This window comes from Pelecanus crispus, chromosome 6 (genome assembly GCF_030463565.1).
Source record: "Pelecanus crispus isolate bPelCri1 chromosome 6, bPelCri1.pri, whole genome shotgun sequence".
NCBI lineage: Eukaryota > Metazoa > Chordata > Aves > Pelecaniformes > Pelecanidae > Pelecanus > Pelecanus crispus.
In genome coordinates, this window is record NC_134648.1 from 15,749,759 (window position 1) to 15,777,279 (window position 27,521).

Sequence of the window (27,521 nt, forward strand, 5' to 3'; positions counted from 1 at the left end):
ATTATTCACAGCTGCAGATTCCAGCAAGAAAACGAGACAAATCATGTGGTAAGGAGTATGTGTGGGGAAAAAAGAAAAAGCTAAAATTTGGATGGCGTAAGTTAAGTGGAGCAATATGAAAATACAGCAGCAGAGCATTGGACCCCATTTCAGATGTATCATAGGAAAGTAAAATTCAGGCCCAAGGACATGGTGCTTCATGTCCAGGTGCCTTTAACCTTAGTAGCTTAAGCTGGACAGACTGTGATCTAGTGCCTAATTCTGTTTTTCAAACTTATGGTATGGCCATTGCCACATTTTGTCCAACTGTTGTAGGTTCAGCAGCAGAAATACAGGTTTTTTTCTGCCTTCTCCTCAAGACCACTTTAGTGTTGCAGTGTGACTAACAACTAGTTGATTGCGTACCAGAAACCAAAGCTTAAATTGCACAAGTCAATATTTATGTATTTATCCATTATAACATGTTGGTCAGCAACTTCATTACATCCACTTTTGACCCTGAAGTATTTCATCACATAGATTCATAATGCAGTATGTAATTTTTAGTAATTTCATGTATGATGCTCTCTCCAGGGAACTAAGGATTCTTTTCCCACTTAGATGTTTCAGGGTGGTTTGTGCAATAACTATAACTAGGCTGAAATCTGATGTAATGCACCATCAAAATGTTCTGTTACATTATAGTACAGTACATGTCAATGTAATTTATTCTTTTCCTATGAGAACCATGACTAATTACTAAGTCAAAAGCCAATCATAATACACAAATGGCAGCAGTCTACAGACATGGCAATATGGCAACTATAGGGTTTTTTTGTTGTCAACTTTGGTTAGTTTGTTTAATGTTATATGCAGTGGAAAAGGGGAAGGCAAACAAAGAAGAAACATGAGAACAGTTTTGTCTCATTTCTACTCAATAAAAATCCTTCTGAGATTATGTTGCTACCAACAGCACTTCCTGCTTACAAAATTGACAGTACCCAGTGGATATTATCAAATTAGGTTGGTTATCATGCATGTCTCTTACAGCATATGGTGTTAATGGATTTCAGAGATTGATAAATGCCTTTGTAGAATGGAAAGGCATGGGGAAAACCTAAGAGCTGGAAGATTCAGTCGCTAAATATAAAGGAGGCCAGCTGAACAGGCCTAGTTGCATTTTTCTGTCCATCAACTCATCATGGTCAATCTTTAATGCTACTTCAAAGGAATAATAAGGGATGCATAGAAGAAGTCACACACACATCTCATAAAACAAAATTTATCTTTAATTTGTAAGTGTCAACAGCAGTACAAAAGATGGAGTGATGGTGAATAGATTAAGGGTAGAGAGGACAGTCTTGAGGTAAATGAGCATAAATAGGCAGTCTTATAGACACTCCCCTGAGGGGTCTAAACCCCTGTCATGGCATATACTGTATCACCCAAGGATGACATGTTTAACATATCAGGAAAGCACCTTGTGCAAAAAAAAAAAAAAAAAAAAAAATCCCCCCCACCCGAAACATGTAGGTAAGGTGCCAATGTACACCAGAACATACTGTATATGGACAGTGTCTTTCAATTTTGTCTTTTCCATTAATAACTGAGGCAGAGGAGGAGAAGACTCTTAAAAGTACCACTGAAAGATTATTTAATATTTAATTTACCTCACGTCAATACTGCACAACAAAATCCAAGAAGTCTGTTTATGCAATGAAGCAGAGCTAAGAATAACTATTCTCTTTTTTAAATTGAGAACAGATTTTTTTTTTTTAAATCAGTATCCTTAGCAAACTTTTTTCTTTCTTTTTTTTACTGTATCAAGAGGAGAGTGTGAGATGTGATGGCAACCTTTAAGTTCATTTAAAAACTTTACACTGGACTGTACAAGATTTTTTTGATAAACTATTTACATTTTCAGACTTTAAAACATATTCAAAGCAGCAATAGACACTAGTTTTTCCTCTAAACGCCCAAATAATTACCGGCCATGGGCCCAGGTAGGTACCTGCATTGTATATAGAATTTCTACAAAGAAAACCTGCCCATTAAGTTAGCCAGTGGGTGTCACACGAGCAGCCCTCACTGTTAAGAGCTGCACCCCACAGCGTTGCTATAGGAATCAAAGCATAGTACCTTGACAAGAGTCTCAGTTGTCCCAACAGCTCTACACAAACTTTACAATTTGAAACAGCAGCTAGCATGTCAGTCCAGCATGTCAGTGAATTGTGCTGATTAAATTAACATAGAGTACAATCTCACAATATACATCACAAACAAATTACAATGTCAGGAAATAAGAGTTACAGTAAGATAAGTTATGTAGTAACAGCTTATAAGCTTGTCTTAATGTAATAAAAAAATTTTTACATGGGAAATACAATAATGAATGAACATAAATGCTAAGCATTCTAGTTTGCTACAAGCTGAAGAAGGGTACAAGAAAAAAAACGTTGCTTTCTAGAAAGCAAAACACAAATGACAAAGGAAGACAAACGGAGAATGCACACTAGCAGGTCTGCAATGTGCAGCATACAAACAGTTAAATATTTGCACATTCCCCATACTCCAAGAGCACCAAGGACCTCACTTGTGGTTTTTAGAAAGCGGAAATTACAAAGCAAGCCATGTCGCTAAGTTGCTTTATAGCTTTCATATTGCCATAAATACCAATTTGATAAGTTTTCCTTTAGCCCAGTTCACCCCACCCCACCTCCTTTTTACCCAGCGTGTGAAATCTCAGAATACTTCTTTGTCACCATTTCCAACAAATCGGGTAGTTAAAAAAGGGCGATGGATTAAAATGAAATATATTTGCATATACATTTTTTTTTTCCTTCTGTAGCAGGACATTTCAGTATATCAAAAATGTAGTTTGAGCTGAGAAAAATCACAGATATTAATGGGTTATAGAAAAAAAAAAGGTTTGGGGGAAGGTTTTTTTTAAAGGAAAAGAGCAAGTGTTTTGTAAAAGATCAAATGAGGTCATATAGTATTATTCTTTTAAAAGAACATGCTTAAGTGCCAACCTGAATCTTAAAAAAAGCATGCAAAACACCAAGGGTCCAAGCCCATTCATTAACTTCTCATAAAAACATGAAGAACTCTATCATACATTCTGCTGGCTGCATCTCCAGTGCAGTTGTTCGCACTGTGGCCCTGGCTCAGCAAAGTTTGCCCCGCTTAACACCAACGCTTTACTGGTCCTCATGACTGCCATGGAAGTACTAACATGCTTAATATTAAGCAGGTAGGTAAGTGTTTTGCTGGGGGAGGATGGGGGTGTTAATCTTGTAGTATGTTTTGCTAGGAAATTATTTTGAAATGCCATGCCTTTGATAATGACCAAAAAAAAACCAAACCAGAAAGCCAACCCAGAGAGAGGACTATGTTTTAGATTGCATTGGGAGGTGGTTGTGTTTGTACTCGAAGCAGGAACTGCCCACAGCCGACTGCTGTACACTTTGCACAGGGTATCCTATTTATTGTGACTAATGCTGCTGTTCGTTTTGCATTCCCGTCCCGAGGAAATCCCATCTTTTGCCCTCCCCCTGTCTCAGGCTGCACCTGAGTACACTGATTTAGGAGCACATTGTGATCCCATGTATTCTTAGCAGGCGGTTTCACAAACTAAATGGTGATGCCCAAACAAACAGGCAGACCAGAATTGGGCCACTTGGTCAAAGTAATTTCTCCATGTAAACCTGAACCCTGGAAAGCAGTTCTGTTTCCATTAAGACTTTTATCTTCCATTTTTATGAAATATGAAGTGAACTATTCTAGCTGGTATCAGACTGTTTCGGGAGTGTTCTTCTCTTGAAAACAGGTATTTTATAATTTTCCAAAAAGAAAATATATTGCATTTGTTAATTAAATAAACTGTCTGTTCACAGAGAGAATAGTATTACTATATTTGTGCATTACCTGAATGGAATTGTTATTTTTTTCAATCAGAGTTATTAAGGGGGGGCTCAAATGCTATGCTTAAAAAGCAATTCCACAAGTCCTCTTTGTGTATTGTGTGAACAATTTCCCCAGGTATTATAGCCTAATATGACAATAACGTGATTTAATGAATGTAGAAAATAAAGGCTTGATATTATTAAGTCTTGACTGCATTGCAAGGGCCATCTTAGTCATGAGAATCATTCCAGGGATATGCATTTGACTTCCAAATGCCATTCTTGTTGAGAAGTAAAATATCTCATCAGTTTTACTTGGATTCAGAAGACTGTGTTTCCTATCAAATGTATCAGAAATTTGGTAGTTTAATGTATCAGCTTCCTAAAAAAGAAGAAAGTATTCTGTGTTTGTGGAATATGCTATTAAAAATCAGTGAGAGCACAAGTGAGGCATCTTGCTGTCCCAGCTACAGGTCCACAATACTGCGCTCACACTGCAAGTGTAAATTCAGCATCTACATGAGGTACAGTGACTTGTCAGCATTTAATATGGACCAACATACACTGATATAGAACAAAAGTAAATACATAACTTATACTTCACTAAGTATCCATGAACAAAAAATAAAATTCTATTTCCTATGTTATATTTACACAATTTAAAAAAAATTCTAAAATGAGATGGTAAATTCATCAAAAACTTTGTTTTGAGCTCCGATTAATAAAGTAAAAATGTTGGGTTTTATCCTTATGATTGTCCTTCCTTGATTTCTACTGACATTTTAGAGCCAATGTCGGCTAATAAATAGAATAAAATGCTCATATGCACAATTCAGATTCAAATATGTTCCTCCCACTCCCCCAGCCAACAAATGCAATTTTTACCAGCTGGCAATTCCTGAACAGCCAGTCATTTTCAAGAATGTGGCTTTAACATACAGAGCATCAGCATTGAGGCAGGGCTGGAGCTAAAACAAAGTGTTCATACATACATGTATTTTGCATAAATAAATGAAATAACAAGACATAAAAATGACTCAAATCCGGCAACTGTGAGGCAGGCCCACACGAGTCGAAACAGATGACTTTTGTTCATGTAGTTTTCGTACAACAGTTTCACATTAGTCAGAAGTGATAAAAAATACCATTTATATCCAGTGCTTATAACACTTACGAAACAACATCTGTGAGTGTGTGTTTTTTTGTACTACAAGCAAAATCAAGTTTCAGTCCTAAAGAACAGTCCTTTGTTCTCCACAAGCCTGCAGAATATTATTTTGGCATGGTCATAAAATTTAAAAAAAATTAACCAACTAATCTAAATGTTTGCCTTTGTGCAAAAAAATAATTACATAAAATACAATGCTAGCAATACAGCATTCTACTATGCAACAAAACCAGAAAAAAAGAGAGCAAGAGAGAAAGTGACATGGGGGGAGGGAGAGATACTTCTAAATGGAGAATTATGTAAGACATTAATAAATAGTCATTTTTCTTTTAGGAAATAATGGTATCCTCCCCCCAATCTGAGCTGAATGTATTAAAAACAGTTCAAATTCCCAAGCAATTATAAGAACAAAAACCACTTTCTATCAGTACCTTAGCCAGATTAAAGAGGGCGCTCACCAGCTAACGACACAGCATATGCCTTTAAAGTCTTGGCTAGACCAGTTTATTGCTTATTAGACATGGACTCAGAACACATTTAAATAAATATTAAAAATATAGCATTTTGTTCCAAATTACAAAATGGTCAGAGAAATTTGACCATTGTGTTTCTATGCCATTATCTTTATAAATTGTCCTGTAAATTGAACAATGTTCTTTGTCTAGAGGGTTGTTCTCGCACATTTAAATGTGATTCCTACAGTGGCAACAATGGCTATCTCTGCTCAAATAGGTATTAGTGGGGCTATGAGGAAAATGTCTGCTCCCGATACAGCATCCTGTCATTGCACTGCACATGAGTTTCTGCAAGATAGGATGATAGCACGAGGATAGCCAGCATTAACACTATACTTCTTTCATTGTCTGGGCCCTAAACAAAGCCCATTCAGCTCTGTGGGAAGATTCCTGCAGACTTCAAGAGGAGCTGCTCTAGGCCCACTCATACCTCTCAGCCCAAGTCTGAATTTATCACCAATGTGCTGAACATATCAAATTCAAAATAAAAGCTGAGGGAGTTGAGGAGCTTCAGCACATGTATTCATCAGGCCCATTGGTTCTGCATATATATACAGTGATGTATTTGTGAACAGGAGTGGAGTGTGAGGGAAAAACATAAAGGCAATTTCTTCTTGCAATAAATTCGCAATCTTTGCATCTCTCTCTCTTGTATATTTCCCAGAATTTTCTCTAGCAATTGCATTGTTTCTAGTAGTAATACAAATAAAAACTTTAGTTTCTATAGCACCTTACATCCAAAGATCCCAAAGCACTTGACAAGCATTTATCAAGATCTGGCTCACAATCCAACGTGACTAATACTCAATAAATATTTTTGATGCACCATTTTGCCATCTTTGCAAGTCAGACATTTGTGTGGCCTTCCCTCCCCCACTAGGAGTCTCACATACAAATCACTGCATAAATACTTAAGGTAGCAAACAGTTCCTTCAGGTGACAACAGGAACGTGATGTACAGAGCCATGATTCACTGCAGGATTCCACAGGCCCTAAAAATTCATCATGGTGGACTCTATATACAGTTGGATTTTACATCTGCCTTTGCTGTCTGTCTAAGTATAGAGGTTTGTAACTATAAACACAATTTTTTAGGAATATTCGTACTGTATGTGCATATAAAAGTACTCACTTTATTTTGCATTACATATAGCAGAGTGTTTCCAAGTGCTCCTTGAACATACAGTGTTACAGGAACAACTGAATTTCTCATTCATGAATGTCATGTTCATTTTAGTAGCAGGTGCACTTTTATTTTCACATACCTGTGTAATTTAGGGGAGGAGAACGAAGGGGCTCTTTAACATATCAATAAGGAATTGTAAGTGTAATGCCACCAACAGTACTTTTAAAAATAAATATTAAGTATTTGGACCCTTGACATTCTGGAATGAATAAATTATTTAAGAGAAAATATGTTAAGACTGAATGCAAGGGTTAAAAGCAAAGTAGAGAATGGGTAGAGAATGTAATCAGAGGTGGCCTCACACCGCTAAGACAGGCCCGTCCATAGCTGGTGATCGCTCTTTTGTGCTTACTTAAAATTTCACACTAATGGCACATCAAGAGGCAAAAGCAATTGGGCACATGCACTATGGCAACCATGTTCACTTCTTAAGAATATCCTGTCTCCAGATTCCTGAGTACTTTACCATATTCTGGAAAAAATTAGGTTTTATATATAATTCTTTTAAGATGCCAAAGGATTGTCTAAGACTTTACAGTGTCTCCTTTAAGACTTTTTTTTAAATGTTAAGATTCAAAAGTTATGAAAAGTTTGGCACATCAGAAGTTCAGCTATACATATGGAAAAAAATGGAATTCAGAGACTATCTTTTAAAGACAAGCTATGATGCACAGATGTGCACACTTGCGGACTTGTTCTGTTTCACAATATGAAATCTGCAGTTTTTGTTTTCTAAAATAATCCAGAATAAAAACACATTCACAACCTGTAGGCTGGCACAGCATACCTGAGTGAGAATGTATAACCCCCATCTAAAACAGTAACTTAAACCTTTATCAGCATCCAAAAGGAAAAAGACAAAAGGTAAGACTTGTAAGACAGCTATTGATTCATATAAGTTTTCAAGTCCTGATGTCTGGTATTTAATATATGTCTTCATCTAAATTAAAAAAAAAACAAAAACAAAAAACCAAGTTCATGAAAAATTAGGGAAACAATCTGTCTCACACATTAAGAAACATTTAAGACCATTCTGCTGATGTAACTGTAGGAGCCACACATGCATGCAGGCTCTTTAAGAACTTTTGTTCAAAAAAAACCCAAAAAAACCCAAATTAGTCTGAGTACTTTAATTCTGTGAACACTCCTCAGTTGGCACTGACTGCCTCATGGGCTTCGTTTTCACTACTATAGTCTGATTTGGGATCATCCTCATAGTCCTCGTACATTTCTATTTCATCCTCTCCATTTATCATTTCATTTCCAGCAAGGCTTCCGCTGTCTGTCTTCATACCGTAAGTGCTCTGAATGACGGGGATGCTGGGCTCAGGGCTGGCAGAGGTGCTCGAGCAATCTGATGTCATCTGAGGTGATGGCGTGGTAGTCGCCATGGTAATAGCACCAGGATAGACAACCCCCGTTCCTGTGGTGATTGGAATTTGAGGCTGTTGTCTGGAAGGAAAAACAAGAGGGGAACATGATTTCCTGTGTTCAAAGGAGGGAAGACTTTCTGCAAGTCCAAATGAAAGAAAAGCAGGTGGTTTCCTAGAAAGGCTGCATGCATTCCTCTGGGGTTCACAGTCGAGTCCCATACGGAATTGGTTCATCTTAGCTCCCCCCAAGGACAACTGCAGAATAAACTGTTTAGTAACTATCAGACATTGATTCTTCTATGTTTTTTATGTGTTTGTTTAAACTGTACTGCAAACTAGCACTTGGATAGAGATTATCAAAAGGTTTCAGGCAGCTGTGTAATACCTAACTGCTGCTGTAGGCATCATGTATCCAAAATCTAAATCCTCCAAACTCCTGACAAGAGTTTCTGTTAATGAGGGGACCTCAAGATTACCTGTAAATACCTAAAATGGCAGACAGGTGACTAAGTAACATTGTCTAACTCTAAGTATATAATTCACCATTTAAGTCCTAGGTAGACTCCTCTGTCACTTAGAAATACTTTTGATATTATATTGTTGGCTTTTGATTTTTATTTAAATCCATGATCAGAATGCCATTTGTTCTTCAGGATTTAATTTTTAAGACTGAGTTTTTGAAGCAAAGTACTTTAAAAAAAGGAACAAATGTTCTTTTTTCTACGGTGATGGAGAGTCTACAGAAATTAAGACTTCCTCCTGAGAACCCAATGTCAGATCTGATTTATTTTGACAATGCGAATACATGGGAAGACTCAATTAAGGGAGCACTACCTCTACTTTTGACACATCTTACCTTCTGATATCTAACTTTGCACTATGTAATGTCGTCTTTTTCATGTGTGTGTGATTTTAAGCATACTGGACCAATACCCCACTTCAACAAAAATAGGCTTATATCACTGCCAGTCAAGCAATTCAACACAAGCTTTACTGTAAGCATGTACATAGTTGTACTAAGTGATGCAATGTTTCTTCTTACAGTGATGTATGTCTGTTCAGATGCTTTGGGGAGTAAAGGTCAGGTTGCTGAACCCATTCCATGGTCAAGATCTTATCGGCTACAAATTCATTAAATCTACTTCTTACATTTGGGTTAATTAACTAATAACATACTTTCTATATTAAAATACTCATACAAATATTCTCATATATTTCTGGATTATTACCTTTAGTAAAGCTAAGAGAAAAAGAAGGGATGTAACTTGTCCAAAGGAAGATAATCTCCATCATAATTTAGATGTAACACTGAATGAATGTATTGCAGTACCAGAAATACCTAAGCGGCTTGGAAGATGCTGTTTTCGTATTGACTAGTTATTGAACGTACATGTCTATTTGCATGATCTATTTAAAGAATCATTTATTTCAATATATTCCCTACCTTCTTTAGAGCAATACTGACCAAGTATTAGAAAACTATTATATAATTTTAGCAGGAGAAACAGTGTCAGATGCGTTTGAATAGTCTAATGAATCCACAATTTCTTGACCACTCTGTCATTCTATGCTAAAATTCAAAAGGACATTCCATAAACCAGTCTCTCACAAATCCTTAATCATTGGCTAAATCAATACACAAAATAATGTAAAGCTTATTTACAAGACCCTAAATGTTGAGTCTTTAACTCTAATTTTGATAAATATCACACTACAGAGTTACTGAGTCCTTCAAGTTTGGGAACCAATGCAGATAGTCAAATCATTAATACTATGTGTAAGATAATACTCAACTAGTATGTAGTACTGTCATTGCTGGTGCTGCTAGCCCGACTCTTAAAGCCTCTGCACAGCTTGAGAAATTCAAACATCTGTTGTATAAGTACGGTACACCTGGCTAGCAGCGAGCAAAAACATCGCAGTAATTCATTTGACACAGTCATTATACTCCTGTTTGCAAATGATGATTTGCAGATGATTTACAAACAGCTAGGGATTTTTCACTAAATTTTCACTTTTTAAATGGTCTGATAAATGTTCTGTGAAAACAATTTTCAGCCAATGTATTTGCTTGCAAGTGATTTTCTGCAAACATCTTTCAATACTTTATCCATAAAATTGAACACCTACCTCACATGGGAACATTTCTGTTTTAGGATTGCATGTTGTCAGGAGTATAAACTATTACTGTGAAAAATGCACACGTACCTCCTCCACAACTTTTAGGCACAGAAAATATTCACATTAATGACTGTTTTCACAAAGCAAAGGAAAAAGAAACCCACACATGGTCACAGCAAAATTCTACGTAGTTGTCATCAGGCCATACACACAATTCTCTCTAATCTGCCCATCTAACAACTGCTGGTACTAGTCTGTTTCCGCTATTTCTTAGAATAAATAAATTCACAAAACAAAGCATCCCCAATCATTCATCAAAGAACACCACAATACTAATGCCAAAAGATGTTTTGAGAAGTTCTTTTTACAACTCTTCTAATAAGAGTTGTAGAATATACTCAAAGAATGAGTGCAAGCTGCTCTTGTGTTATAGATGACACTAAGGATCAGAACCCTAATATCCACCCCTACCCCTCCCCCCAGAAAAATTTGTAATTTTTTAGAAGCAAATTGCCTTTTTATAAGCAGCAAGAAGGAAAAAAATCTGTTTAGGACAGGGCTGTGAGGTGTCTTGATAAAATGATGGTTGTCAGTGTTAAGCCCTAAAGGACAGACCAAGTTAAGAAATTCAGATATTCTTTCAAATGTTTATCAAGTTAGCAAAACTCTTTTGCATATCCACATTTCAATGGGATGGTATATTTGTCCAAGTACCACTCATTTCAAAGTATAAAGGGAGCAGGTCACCTGGGCATAATGATGCAGAATGTACAGAGATACCTTTTACCTGAGAATGCACCAAATGCATGGCAAACTATAGAATGCATCTAATTGGTAAAGAACTTAATTGGTGTAACAGGAAAGTTAAAGGCTTACTGAATTTGTCATTCATAAATGCAGTTCTTTTTTACATAGTAAACAAAAATCAGACATGGTGTGCATGCCTGCTGCTGGGTGGGTAATAACTGCAAGCTTTAAATTACCTATATCTCACCGTGGAACTATAAATATGTGGTAAGTCTGCCACCTAAATGGGAAGTGTCTCAAATTGCTACCCATTTGCTAGCACAAATTTGCTAGCACTTAAACATGGGCACCCACACACCCCCAGTAACTGGACACCTACCTCTCACTTGAGCCCTGCTATTATTTAGAACTGATCAGGTTGTCACTGTGAATTCTGCTCAAGTTGCTGCATTACATCCCAGAAAGCCTTATTTTAAGATATCACAAACTATATGGATGGCATATGTCACGGGAGATGAGTGTTATCATTTGCTACATAATTAAATTTTATAGGATGGGAGGGGGGAAGAAATCAGAGCATTTATTTAAATTCTAGCCACTCTCCCTGAAAGGAAGAGTTGGAGTTTCTAACCTACGACTCTAGCCATTATCTTTCCTTTTATTTGTGGTTCTTAAAGGCATTCATGTTAATGGTATTTCTTATAACATTAAATTCCACATGTTTAATCCTTGTGTCTCACTAGACTTTTGCCTATCATAGGACCTTGGAGTGATAAGATAAAAACATACTTTACTGCAAGCTACAGGTTACAATTCAACTCAGTTGCACATGGTTAAAGCACAGATGTTTTCTGCCTGGGTAAGATTTCCACAACCCAGCATCAATCTTCCTATCTCTTCAGATCTGTGAGGAACAGTGACGCATGGCTACGCACCCTGGCTTCAAACCACTCCTGTCTCCACCATCTCCTCTTTGCCAGACAAATCCTTATGTGGCCAGTTACTACAGGTCGCTTGCCTCTCTGCTCTGCCAGCATTGCTAACATGCCTGTCAGGTCTGGGGCCAAAGATTTGGCCCAAAATAGTTAGGTAAATATAAAAAAGGAGGTAATATGAAAATTCTTAGACCAACTGACCTGCTCAAAAGTTTGTGGCATTAATATTCTTAGGATTTTCCTGGAGAATGTTCCACTTTTGACTCTTGCAAAACTAGCTAAACATTTAAATTGGCAAATTACCATTGTTTTCTGATCCTTTCCCAACTATTTTCTGACAGCTCTTTAAATGACTGAAACAAAATCGATTGCATTAAGGAAAATGCTTATATGCTACACACCCCTGAAACTTACATTCCCATAAGGAATGAAATAACAGTAAATCTCACAAAGGCACCCATTGTGTACTTACTTTAAGTTCAAGCTACAGGAGTATAATATTACAGCCTTATTCAAAACCGTAGTCTAGCAACATTCAGACTATGTGTGTACAGTAGTTATAAACACTATAAAGGCTTTATTCTAAACATCTTACACTGGTAAAACACAGAAAAAGTTACTGCTTACATCATTTTGCAGAGAAATATATATATCATACACTTGTATTTAGAGTGTATTAGACTGTAAAAATTACTAAGAATTGAATTATATTTGTAAGACAAGGTAACAAAAGACAGACTCTTAACTTAAAATGTCTGAATTTATGGCTTATATATGATCTATTTGTTAGTTCACATTTATTTATGCATTACAAAAAAAGTACTATTGAAGATAAACTGTAAATCACTTGAAGTCTGTTCAGGGATTAACTTATGCTGAAGTTATCATTCACAACTTCCCATTAATAATTTTATTATTAAAAATAACTCAATTATTTTAAAGACACAGCTGGCTTCAGATTCAGCTTCCACTAGATTAAAACCAGCAAAATTTTAATATAGTCTGCATTAAACGTGAATTATTTCTGTATATTATCTGCCTCATTTGGAACAAAAATCATTCATGTAGGGATGCAATAGAAGGCCTATGCACATTTTAAGTTCCACTCTGTTCTTTGAAATACTTGCCAGTTCCTAGATTTTTGTGCTGGTCTATCATATATATAACGTTCACCTCAAAACATGAATTTCCTGCCAGTTTATTCCAAGAAATCTTCACTCTCATTCAATTCTTTGGAAGCTTTTCTTCAAAAATCAGAACAGAACCTAGCCATTCATTAGGTCATTTCTCTATTTTATGTTAAAGCCTGGCTAGTTTGTATATTGCGATTCTCTAAACAACTTCCGTGCATCTTACCAATGTTTATCAAGAATGCGGCTCACTGAAGTAAGCAGTATGAGCTTTTTGCACCTTCAAAGTTCAAGCAGTATAAAATTCTTTCTATGTTTGTGGTGGGGGGTGTTTTAGTTGTATGCATGGCAGGATTATTCTATGCTAGCCAGTGGCTCACCCAAGGGGATCTGAAAGGAATTAGCCTTTACTGGATTGCTTAAGCCATAAATGGACATTTGGTATAAGTGAATACCAAACACAAATATGAAAGAATATATTTTTTCTTGCTATTTATACTTTCCACTAGCCACCTGTTTTGAAGGTCTCTCTTTCCCTTCACACATCTCCTATTTATCTTTTTATTCTGTGATATTTTTTTGCCATTTTGGCATACCCATTCCCAACCTAATTGGTGTGTTCTTTAAAAAAAAAAAAACCCACAACACAGCAGGACTTCAAGCAGCATGAAGCACTTGGCACATTTCATTGGAGTCTGTTTTGTACTTTTGTTCTCTATCTTACACTGAAATATTTACTGTAAACATAGAGTATATTCAATCCTAAAATCCACATTTGTCTCCTAGTTCATTCTGAAAAGGAAACTGCATTTCAACTCCCACGCCTACAGTTCTGAAGGACGGTTTATGCTGTTTGTTCCATAAAAACAGTGGAAAAATGATGGGTGTACAAGGTCAGTTAGGAAAGCTGTTCCAGCTGATGCTTTATGTGATATTTATATTAAACACAAGGAAGAGTAAGTTTAAGAAGTTGATGGGCTCAATTACTGTGTTTCACTGAATTATAATCTGATTTGGATGAAATGTTGCTTTTTATTACTCAGTAAACTATTCTGCTGAAATAAATGATGTCATGTTTTATGTTTCAGTGCAAAAGAAATTGTCCTGGTGTTTTTTTCACCTTTTTTGCCCCAAGATTTTTATTTTAATTTTTTCTTTAGGGAAAAAGGGAATTTGGGGCAACAGTGGGAAGTCACAGAAAAGCATGAAGTACTTTTAAAAATTACAGCCTGTGTTTCCTCAGTATCAAAATTTATATTCATATTGAGTTGCAACATGGATCTCATTTCACCTTTATTGAACGCATCCATTAGACTTCATACCCCCTTTTTCATCACTTGCATAACTAAAAGTTGTCGTTTCTGGTAAAATTCACTGCATCATTACATAAGTGCACAAAGGTAATTTACTCCTACTTTAAAACTTCTTCAACATGGATAGAGAAGTGTGAAGTGGACTTAGCATAAATATCAATTAGAACCAATCCTTTCAAGAAAATGATGACATTCACATGGTCTTTGTGATCATACTGTTTGATATATGAGAAAGTTGTTGCATTTAGGTTGCACCAGCATTTTAATTTTGAATAGTTTTCATTATATTTTTTTTAAATCACAGTATCACTCCTTAGGTAGTCACTTCTAGAAGTTTCTTAAATCCGTACTCCATAAATTCACCTCCATATTTAGCCACCTCTTCCAATGTGTAAAATGCTACTGCTTAATACTGTTTTGAATTAGCAAACAATTCTCAAATTGTTCAGACTGCTGTTTTGGCATTTCTCTTGCATTTCTTGTCTAAATGTGATTTGATCTGTCAATCTGCTTTGGAAGACATAAGCTAGAGTTTCATTCCCTCAATCTGAATATAATTTGGAACGTGCTGTATAAATTCAGATTTCTGTTTAGAGTTCTATGTACAATTTTGATGGAAGCCTATTAGTAAACAATTTCCCTTAGAGTGAAGAATAAAAAACAATGTCAAAACTATAGACTGGAAGGTTATTTCAAGATATCAGAAACACTTCTATTTACTGATTGAGAAAGAGCCCACATCATTGCAGGCTGTACCACAAAATAATTGACTGCAACAGGAGTTCTGCATCCCAAGCCAAAAACGAGGGCACATAATCGACGTCAAGGTCAATTATCTGGTAGTGAAGTACCCAACAAAAGGAGACTATTGTGATTAGAGAAATAAGCAGAACATTGTGAATTTGGAAAGGCTGGCACTGGAGATAGCTTTTAGACTCCTTGTAAACCACCAGAAACATTGTGTTAGAGCACTGAGCATCACAGATCAATTCATAAAAAAACAGGAGAGAGAAATCAGTTATGGTGCAGTTGTTTCACTGGACTTTTGTTATCTTTAGCCTGGAGATCTTTCATAGTGCTGTTTCCTCTGCTGAAGACTAGAGGAAATACTGTTAAAAAACACACAATGTTTTTAAAACTATGCCAGGATCTTTTTGAGGCATATATTCCGAGTTGTAAATCTACCCAGTCTATCTGTGCACTACTTGAAAGACTCTTCCTAAAACATTTAGATTTAAAAAACATTTTTTCCGCAGTTCTATACATAACAAAATTCCCGATAGCCTCATGCTATGATATCATTCATTAATGCGTGTTAATGTAACTGCTATTACTCCTGTCCCTTTTCCCCCTCTCCCGACTCCCTATTCTACACTAGAATAATCTTTTGTGGTTTTCTCTTTGTTCTTGTCTTAATTTAGGAAATGATCCTGGAGTCATGACTAGCCCAGAATGGATTAGCTTACTAATAACTCACAAAAGACATGATTCAAACCTGTCAGGCTAATGGGAAACAACTTCTTTTGATTTTAAAAGAATTCCAAAATCAGTCTCATAATCAGCAGTCAGTGGCAAGCTGATAGCTCCATATTCCATGATGTATCTTATGTTTTTAATAAGGTTTTACAGGTTCAAATCCTTACCTTCTAAATGACATTAGTCAGTGACTTAAACAGATAAGTCTATTTGTTTTCAAACAGCATGCTGTGTCTTTGAAAACAATTACAACAATAGTACTCACCCTACGGTAAAAAACTGCCTCATCTCCTGTCTTCGAGACCTCATCAGTTGTTTGTATTCACCAATACGCAATTTCTTTCCATCAACAATACAGGTACGTTTTGGTCGAGGTTTGTATTTGTAATTAGGATACTTTTCTAGGTGGATTTTACTTAGCCGTGCCTGCTCTTCATAATAAGGTTGTTTCTCTTGATTTGACATGGACTTCCAGCGAGATCCTATTAACACAAAACATCAATGAGTGCTCAAGTAAAGCAGGTTTAGCTTTACACATACACATTTCAACATGCCTTCTTGCCATAATAAACATATTTTAAATAATTAAAGTGATTTGCATTTACATCAGCCAGCACATGTATGGGGATGCACAACCTGATACACCTTAAAAGAACCTTGACTTTCAGATACTGCTGCAGACAAAACATATGTAAATCTCTATTGAATAGGTGCACTTAAAATCAATAGTTATTTCTTAAAGCCTCAGCCTCATGCTGCAAAACCAACTATTTAACTTTTTACAATATGAACATTAATCTGTGAATAATTCTATACCTTTGTAATGTCACGCACAGTATTATGGTTAAATAAGGCCTACAACCATACTTTTACTGTTAAAAGCTTAACACATTGCCTAGGGATACATGCTGCTTTGATAGTTTTATGAGGATTTGGTTTATATGCTCCTACTAATAGATTTTAATACCTTGCTATGTAGCAGGAAAAAATTATCAAAACCTTATAGATTCAACAAAATTATGAAAAATCCCTTGCTGTCTGGGTGTCTTAAATTTACTAATCTTCTGGTATAAGCTGGGCACCTTACCATATTTGAAACCCTATTATGCATATTATCTTCTGGCCAGATGTAATAAATGCACAGAACTGCACTGAGAAAGTTACATTTAACAAACTTATATTTAAAAAGAAAAGAAAAACAGAAAGCACACTGTAATTATATACACCACTTCAGGTACTGTAAACTCTCATTGAAAGCTGCACCAATAAAAAAGTTTTAAAATTAACACAGTGTACACAGGAAGAAGAAAAAGTATTCAGATCTCTTGTATTGTTTATAAGGAGCTATCTAAACACTTGAATAGAGGAGGGATTTTTCCCCCCCCCCCCCCCCCCCCCCCGGCGATAAGAAATGCAGAAAGTAGCTTTTTGGTGTCTTTTAGATGAATAAAACGATTACAGCTGTGGTAAACGTGGGTGGAAGCTATTCTTTTACCAAGATTTTTCATACATCAACAAATGGAAAAGTTGTATAAATATTATCCGTAGCCAGCAATACTCTGTGTCAGTTCTAATATTTCAGTCTCTTTTCTCATTGTCCTGGAAAAGTTGCACAGATATTATATGGACATAGACTTATTTGTGGCAGAGCAGATACTGACAGGTTAATTCCATGGTTAACAAACACTCAATTGCTGGCACTTCTGAAATATTTATGCTGGAAGTTTACATTTTAATGAATACAGTTACTATGCTCCTAATAGTTTTTTCACAGAATGCACACAAATAATATAGATTCCCTACAGCTGCCAACGCTGAAACAGTGCAGGTTTTATACAAAACTGAAAGGCTATTCATATAACTTACTTATGTGGTAGACAAAAATATGAGAACTACTAAGTAAGATTTTGGAAGTTTTAGGACAAAGTAACATTTATTTCTATGTATTCTTGCCTCTGATTGAACTAACATGCAACAAACTTTGGTAAGAATGTATCTGAACTTAAAGTTTACAATAAAATGATTACAGAGGAAACTTGATTTTTACTTTTATTTATTACACGTTACATTTAGAATCTGTCTTTCACTTCAAAGACTCAGAAAGCAAATATAGGTTTTAACATTTCACCACTCATTCTCACGTATGTTTCTAATTCTCTGGAGGGGTCTTAAAAAGCAAATCAAAATTTCTCAAAAAATGAGCCAAGTTATTTGCACAGTGGCAAAATATAATCCATGGTATATTCCCTGATCGTCCCAATCTATACAAATTAAATATTAACTATGGTGTCTTTTAACTAACCAATATTTTAATTGTATGATGCTAGTGCTTCCTTAGCTTTTTGAACACTGTAACATTTTGAATCAAACATCATTTTGCATGCAAGCAGGTATGCATGTACATGTCGTTCAAACTGTGCCAGGTTTCTTTCTTCGACACTGCACTATCTGACATAAACCTTTGATTTTGATTTTGTACTTTATTAATTTTTTTCCCAGTAATTACTCCAGCAAGTATCTTTTTGCATTCAGGTGATTTGTAGTTCAGGTGATTTCTAACGGGATCTTGCAGTTAGACCTTTTATCAGGATACACTCTTGCAACAGATTTCACGAAACATTCCTTTTGAATGCTGCTAAGTCTTTAAAGCATGTTGTGACTCTGCTATTGAAAATAAAAAGCATTAGGGAAGGGACAGAGAGGGAAAGGGAAGGGAATTTAAATGAAAACAATCCATGAGCCTTCATTTGTGTAAGTTTCAGTAATTCCAATTTCAGTGAACATCTCCCAAACAAAATACGTCCTAAAATTAGAGAAGTTGCATATCCAAGAAGGAAGTAACTAGCCTGTGTCACCAATATAAATAACCTCGTCTTTCCACAGCTCCAAAAATAACTAACCTCTGCCAATTGCTACTACTATAGCAGAGCCTTCTAAGCTTCCCTCAGTTTCGGTTCAGTCACAGTCATGATTTGTTCATTGTCTTGCACTTACCTAGGATTTTGCTAATGTTGGAGTTGTGCATGTCAGGGAAGGCTTGGAGAATTTTTCGACGTTCATCCTTTGCCCAAACCATGAAAGCATTCATTGGTCGTTTGATGTGCGGTTCGCTACTGGCTCGGCCTCGCGAATCCCGGTAGACTCGAGCTTCAGCCACAGTGGCACCTCCTGTTGGCCAACAATAATACTGCTGTAGTTTAGCTGCAGAGCCATTCATTGCTTTACTTCCTGTAATGTCAGGGCAGGAAGAAACAAGATGGATGCAAAACATTATTATGTGGATTACGCAAGTGCTTTCAGTGTTGTGTTTATTTTAGCCTCATCCTCTTTTTCTTTCTCTCTTTTTGCTGCCAGATCTATATGTGAGGGAGAGGGGGAGAGGGAGGGAGAGAGAGGGGGGCTATCCAGTGATTTCAGTGTAGTTGCTCAGGCTCACCCAGCTGAAGGCATCAACATCTGAGTGAGGAAACAAATTGCACTGGTATTTCTCCAGTCAAGGTATGGTGATTTGAAGCAATTTCCATTTGGGACTTTAACATAGCATACATGTTCTGAATGCTCAACAATACTCACATAAAAGTTACACTTGAGAATCCAAACTGATGTAGACCTGTTCATACAAGTAATTTACAATGACCTTGCTGCTTGAGCAGTGAAGCACATGCCAAATGTTTCATAAAATAAATTATATAGTACACCAGGTACATGCTGCTAGTTGTATGGACCCGATTATACTTGGAGCTGAACACTTTAAAGTTGCATCTGCTTTAGTTGAATTTTAGATATGTCTTGGAGCATTCGATCACATATATGTAATAAAACTGTCTGCCTTCAACAGGTACATATATAGCATCCTGGAGCTTCCAGAATGGGAGACAAGCACTCCAGCTTCTCCATGCCTGCTGTGCTTTAATGCACCCCAGTGTACTGTCATTACCCACCATCAATTCAACTTGTACATGCTAACCTTAACTGGTTTTTGACTGCATCCAGCCCTGCTTCTTGACCACAAACAGCAAAGCTTCATGGGGGTTTAGAGCTCGCAGAGCTGAGTATGAGGTGTAGAACTAGTTAATACAGGAGAAAGAGATAACCAAGCCTAGAAAAGGCATACTTTTACCAGAAAAACTTTTGTAATTGTGGTGATAACATAAGCTTTCAGGGCTATACCTTAGATATAGAAGAAAGGCAAAAAGTCTTTACAGTGGGAGAGTGACATAGTCAGTCTTAGGCCTCATCAAACTGTTCATATAATTCAATACCTTGAAAAAACAAGGTACTTGACAACAAATCAGCACAGCAATAGGCCTCCTTTTTTGTAAACTATTACAGCTCCTGACATATATTTATTTGCCAAATAATGTAAGATTTATTCTTTACAGTAAGTAAAACACTGCAGATTTATTGATTTCAGTGACCGACGCACAAGTTTTTAATTGTGCAAAACCAAAGTTTCATTATTTAGTGGGAAAACTCTGTATGTTAGGTATACAATTTTAAACATTCTATACAGGAAATACATTTACATGAAAAAAGTCCTAAAATAGAGGATTCATAACTAATACACTACCTTTTTGCCACCAGGTCCACAGTACATTAATTTCATTTAAAATGCACTGACCATACAGAATAAATTGATTTTGCTTTATATGGTGTTGACAGCCATGTTTATTGTGCAGTGACATGTAGTGTAGTTTCAAGCTGACTACATCCATCAACACAGGGCAATATGCTGACTACTGGGCCAGATGAAGACATACATTACCCTGAGAGCAAAACACTCATTCGTATACGGCAGTGTCTTCTCCTGAGGAAGAATGGTAATTTATGATGCCTCCAATGCCATTACTTTACAACTGACACCAATTTGGCAATTTGTATACTAACATGTGTGCACATAAAAGAAGACAGGTTTGTGGCAAATGTGAGATGCAAAACTATTTTAATACTATTCTAAGTTAAGTACCATGCTACAGGTGTTCAGCATTAACAGGAGGCTGCAGCTGCAGCCAGCTTTTTACTGCAAAAAGGAACAGTAGTTTTGCTGAGCAAACCTGCATGTAGGACCAGTTTAGGGGTGTGTATGGTTAATGAGGCTCTGTCCATTGTTGTCAGAAGGCTTTGAACATGCATATCAAAGATACGATCTTTTGAGGGCAGAAATTTTTATTGTGAAACTATAAGAAGTTACAAACATAGTAAGTCAAGGCTGAATTATTTATTAAGACAAACAGCTGTATCATTTGAGAAAAATCAAATATATCATGTGATGGTTGTTCCATCTTCTAAAATAATACTATAAAATTTGTAACTAGTATGTGGGCAATTAGGAAGTTGGTGACAAAAAAATTAAATTATTATTGATGCAAAAGTTGTCTTTTGTTATTCAGCTACTCTGCTCACAGCAAAGGAATTCATATGATGATTTTCTGTCTTTTACTTTTCGAAAGGTACTTATTCACTATGGGTAAGGAGTTTGTATTTAGCTCTTTCTAACACAATTTTGGCCTGACCTTTCAATCCTAATACAGGCAAAGAGTACCTTTACTAGTATCAAAATTATAGGCCAGCTTTTTAATCTGGATATAATGTAGATAGAATGAGAAGAAAAAAAAAAAAAGAAGGAAAAAACCCACAATAAATGATCTATTTTCAGAGAAATGTTAGAAAACAGTTCTTTCTTAGAGTAATAAATTACAACCATCCCAAGAAGGCCAAGAAGCTCTGGCTGTATCTGCTTTAAGCAAGTCCATACTTGAAGGATTTGAAAAAGCAGCCAAAGAGTTGATGTTCTTTGTGCTTGATCTCTGGGGGAATATTTGCAAGTTGACCCATAGGCCATCACAAAAGCATCTGCAAAATTAATTTCTGCAAATAACTAATATAATCTCAATGTTCTTCTGACTGTCTCAGAACTACAGACTTATATTCAGCATATAAAGCATTACAAGACAATTCTTCTGTTAGCTTGTGATTCTATGATTCTATAAAGTCTCAGTACCTTTTTAGCTTAGAAATTAAGTGCTAATGATATAAAACTCACATACGCTCAGTGAGCTCTTACAAGTTGAAACACAGAACAAGCTTTCAAACTGGTTGTTCTTAGGTACTTCATCCTGTTGATCAGATATTTAGACAGTATTGTGTCCTGTATAAACAATTCTACAGGTTTTACAAAGTATGGATTTTTTTTTCTTATTGTGATAATTATAGTACTGACAGAGGCCAAAAGAGACGTCTGAAATTTTTAAAGAAAAGATATATGCAACTGCAAAGAAGTATGTGTTTTACTTCTTTCTGAAAATATTTTCAGGAAAGTCTAATAAATAATAAACCCAAAATAGATAAAACAAAAATGTACTACTAATGAAGAGTGAGAAGAGAGGGAGAAGTTGGTAGTTGTCTCTCTATGGCAACTAATGCTCTAGCTGCTAGTTACTGTTCATACTGCAATCACAGGAGGTTGTTTTGATTTTCAGAATCAAGAGCTTGGTCAGAATTAAAAATTATTGCAAAAGCAGTACAGTTTGGCTGCCCTAATGGCTTAGTTGGCAAAGTCTACACTTTGCCCTAAAGGCGGGGGCTGTCCTCAAAGTGACACTTTCAGCTTCTGAGGGTGTGGACTGCCTCACTTCCTAGACGCTTTGCATTTGCTCAACTTGTCATGACTTTGATTATTTAAAACTAAAAGCAGCTTAGAGGAGAATGATCACTTTCTCTGGATATATGGCAGGCAACTCCTCTGTGGAAGCTGGATTCCAGACTAGACTATAGGGACACTACTGGGTCAAAGAACACCACAGAATGAATCTAAAAATGTTACAGCTTCATTAAATTCCAAACAATATTTTTGTTCCAAAAGAGACTGACTGCTCTCTAATGACAGTGCAGGGGAAGAAGAACCCCTGTTCTTTAGAAAGAGAAAAGAATCTGATCATCAACAGGAAAGATAAACATTTTCACATGAATTAAATGTTAAGAAACATACAGTAACAATTGTTACATTGTTTATTTATTTATTCCTGCCTTTATCTGAGTTTCTCACCTTTTATAATGACAAGAATTTTAGGACAGGCACCATCTCTTAGCATGTTCCCTGAAATCTTGGCCACATTAGGGTTAATCCTATTGTCTTTAACGAGATGTGGTTTTACCTTCCATTTCATACATCATCTACCACAACAAAACCTCAGACTGGGCCTTTACATGTTACCAGAATGCAAACAATAATAAACATGATATAAAGGAGCAAAAAAAGGTTGAGAAAAATATGAGGAAAGAAAGAGAAAAGAAGTGACAGTAAAAATAAAGAGTTTTTTATCAGTCACTCTGTTATTCCTTAATTACTCTTCACATTCTGGACAGTGATTCATGTTTGAAGTGATACATTTCCTTTGACTCCCCCCATATAACAAATCTTTGGCTACTCTAGAGAATATGCTGCATACCATCCTCCATAGACATATACCAAGATAGGATATATAGAAACAAAGATAATCTTTTTAGGTTCCTAAGTGTAAAAGTGACTGGTTAGTAGTAAAGCTCCTATCGTCAGTTATTCACTAAGCTGAGATGACATTTTTGTCTACTTTGGAAAAGACTGATTGTGACCTCCAAAATATCTGGTCCTGTCTGTGGTAATACAACTAGCACTGCTAGCAGCTTGCATTGCAGGAGCAGAACCTAATGAACATGCAAACGGGACTCACTCTTTTACTACTAGAGATGGGTTACTCATAAACCTGGAAATGCCATAAAAACAGGGAGCATGAAAAAACGACTTGGCAGTCCCCCTTCCTGCTCATACCCTGTGGACAGACAAATGCAGCCTTTGTGAAAGATAGAGCAATATTTCAAATCAAATAGAAAAATGCAAATCTGCAAAGAACAGAATGACAAAAGAAGCTTTGGAAAGTTTAGAATACAAGAATAACCATTTAACTATTATTCCGAGTTACTAAGTTCAATGTTCAATTTTCAAGAAGGTTACAAAAATTACTACTTCACTGTAATCTAAGTGACTTGTAGCAGTGTTAGTGTAACATTTATCTGTTTTGCTCCTTGCCTGCCTCTTACTTCTCCATCCCCATCCACGTTCAGAAGACTTTTTGGTTCCTTATTACCAGCAAGAGAAGCAAAATAAATGGGTATCTCATGGACTATTGTCATTACTGGTATATCTTGTCATCACTAGGCAAAACTAACACCCACTTGGAAACATGACTAGCTCCAGGGCGGGGATGCCTGTAGTCACACAGTGGCACAAATGTTCTGCAGGGAAGTGTCTGTTTGTCAAGCTGCTTTCATTCTAATTGCTAAACAAATATTATTCAGCTGGGATTTGAGGGCCGAACATTTCTTATACACACCATGTCAGTGAATGAAAAGGGGGAAAAACTGAGAAAGACATGAGTTATTCATGAAATACTGGAATATTTAAATGGGCTCTAAAATATTTCACCTGCAAGGGTTCTGAAATGTGCTAAGTAAATACTAAGAGGTGGGAATATACTGTAGCACAGGTTAGCTACATCCATGCAACACTCAGTTATGCTAAGGCTTCTATTTTTCCTGTTAAGAGACTCCATTCTCTTTAAAACATCAACAAGAAGAACCAAAAGGGAATTCCCTAAGGTCAGCTCTGAGGAAACATAAACCTCTAATTCAATAACCCTGCTACTGCACTGAAAAAGGCCTTATTATTGCAACATCCATATGGAGTCAATTGGACATTAATGACTAATCAATCCCTCCCCTTTCTATTCTACTTATAGTGTCACAAGCCATGTTTAGATTAGCCCATTTCCTGCTTAGGATCGCTCAAGATGTCTTTTGTTCTTTCAGGGCTGGCCTGATGGAGGCAGCTTAAACAAACACACGACCCAAGTGGTGCAGGAGTTATAAACTGCCATATGTGAATGAACAAAGGGGCCATACTAAAGCCTTTTGTGGTATTTGTTAATGTTTTTCATCTGAGTTTAAAAAGACCTAATGACTTTGTGGTGAGCTGATGCATGTGGCTCGTGGCTTTGCAAAATGAAGGAAATTCTAGCCAGTTATATATCAGCATATATTTTCCGAAGTGCCTTGTTTTCAGTTTTGGTGGCAGTGAGTTTACTTTTTTAGTACATTTGTTTTGCATATGCAAGCAAAATTCTTAATCTCAATTAAAACAGAGCACCAGTTTTCACAGCCATCCTCACAACCTGAATATACATCTTTCCCCATTTGAGAGCTAAAATGAGTAGTGAAATATCTTCTGTGTGTGAAATCAACTATTCTCAGATCTGTCAGTGGTAGCAGTTCACTCACCAATGTTTAAAGCAGAATTGTTAGTTGGGTCATATTAAATACTGAAACAATATTTCTAAATAAGCTATGAGCACATCCATGCTCCACAGCCAGCCATGCCCAAATCTACATTATTTAAATGAATTAAAACTGCTAAATGCAGCTAATTTCTTGATGGCTTATACAAAGAGTTTAGTTTTCTTGCCCACATTTTATGGCAAAATTAACCCGCATGGAAATTTGGCATGGAATACAGCTAAAACAATGCAATAATCTTTTAAATTACGTGGAATATTAACTGAATTAATTAGTGCTTAAGACTTGACTTAGTGTATACTTAGCTTATGTAACCCTCAGTGGCCTATATAGTCCCACTTGTGCTGTAACATAAGAGCACGAGAAGTTATTCTGTGAAGATCCATGAAACATCTAGATAGAAACTGGGATGAAGAAGCAGCCTCTACTATAAATTTGGGGATGTAAGTGTCATAAGATTGATAAGATAAGTGTCACGTGCCACTTGTAGACTTCAAGACCCTTCACAGATAATTAATTAAATGCTAACAACCCCCTTCTGACATATATATTAATGACAGAAAATATGTGAAACATATTTAAGTTGAAAGTTATTCAGCCTAAGTAATGACACCAGAAGTAAGGGATTGCCAGGCATCAGGTCTAACTACAGTCAACATTCACATGAACACTATTGTTGTTTCCCTTTGATATTTCATTTCATACTCAAATGAGGAAAGCAGAGGCCCACAGAAAGAAAAACCATGGACAAAACACCCCAGCCCAAGAGAAACATTTCTAATAATTACTGTTGGGTATCTGACAAGATCTATCAATACTGCAAATTGTTGTGGGTTTTTTTTGGTTTTGTTTTTGTTTTGTTTTTTTCAGAAAAACTATTATTCTAACAGCTAAGCAACTATTGTTACTATATTAATCATATTCAAAGTCAAAAAAATACAAAGAGGAATGAACTAATCTATTTAATATAAAAATGTTTCCATATGAGTAACAGCTTTATTGCCAGTGGAGCTGTTACTCACATAAATTCAAATTTCTCCTGACATGGCAGTGTCACCTAGAACATCCAGAAAACATGATACTGGATTTAAAACACAGAGATTAATTCTGCAGTCCTCAGACATCTCTAACAGTTTTTGGGTTGTTATTTTTTTTTTTTTAAATCCTGCCTGAACAAGGGCCATAGGACATGACCCATTCATATTTCAGTCAATGCTTTGTTTTGTTTTAAGATGGAGAAATGACAGACAGGAATTCACCACAGAGAAAAAAGGCAGCCTGACTTCATATTTGATGGATGCATTGTTCAAGGTGTGGCTGAACACAGTTAATTAACAACTTTGCTTGCTCCTATATAGCTATGAATTTTAAAAGCTTAAGTACAATGTGGTTTATAAAAGGGAACTATGTTTAACAATGGGAGAAAGGTTTAAAAAAACACCTCCCTCAAAATATGTGATATTAATGAAGTGCAGAATACTTTGCAAAAGGTTTTAATGTGTGTTGGAATCACTGCTTTAGTGGCCCATTTCCTGCATTCAATCTGCAGTTGAATTTGCCACCTTCTAGCACATGCAACATCATTCTTTGTATCAATATAACTAATTCCCTCCATTCAGTGTTTACTCTTCTCACTTGTCATATCATATCAGTAATTAGATGGCAAGGACCTAGGGCTAGGATATGCATATGCCATTTCTTCTTGCCTTGCACATGGGGGGCTGATATTATAACAGTTAACAATATAATCAGTAAATAATATATCATTAAGAGAGAGAAACAAAAGCAGCATGATAACAGGAGCTGTATGTTAGCAATTAATAATAAATATTAAGAAAAACTCTTAAGGCAAATTTTTCAAATATGCTGCACCTGTGCATTTGGGATTTGTGAGTAAAGCCAGGAAGATGTTTTTACAAACAGGGCAATGGCATGTCCTAATATGTTGCCACATTTACCTCGTTTGAATTAAAAATGGGGGATTTGCCATGAAATAGGGGCTTATGTGAAAATTTACAAATTACTCTTTTTTTGAAATAGCGCACTTCTGTGAAACTATCCCTGCCAAATTGAAAACATAATCATTTAATATTTGCAGAAGCTGTGAAGATACTGTAATACCCACCCCACACACATCTTGGACCACTGATTCTGTAAAATTAAATCAAAGTAAAAATTAAGAAAATATTGTCCCCTTGGTACTAAGTTATGCACTAAATGCTTGATTAGATACTTGGCATGTCTACATGGAAGAAAGGCAGATGCTCTTAAACACTTTTCTATTGCTGAGATACTGAGGTTCCTGAAAGAGAAAATGATGTGCAGTACAAACTTAGAAAAATAGAC

General features: G+C 36.1%; 1 protein-coding gene across 1 annotated transcript in view; it reads right to left on the reverse strand.

The window, feature by feature from the left end:
• Positions 1-1,247: 1,247 nt before the first annotated feature.
• Positions 1,248-27,521, reverse strand: part of SOX6 (SRY-box transcription factor 6) — a 379,772-nt gene continuing 353,498 nt past the window's right edge. Inside the window, exons 15-17 of the mRNA XM_075712793.1 lie at positions 18,843-19,076; positions 16,114-16,330; positions 1,248-8,205 (exon numbers count right to left, since the gene is read on the reverse strand). Coding sequence (XP_075568908.1) covers positions 7,902-8,205; positions 16,114-16,330; positions 18,843-19,076 — 755 coding nt within the window. The 3' untranslated portion in view covers positions 1,248-7,901. The remainder of the gene's footprint in view (positions 8,206-16,113; positions 16,331-18,842; positions 19,077-27,521) is intronic.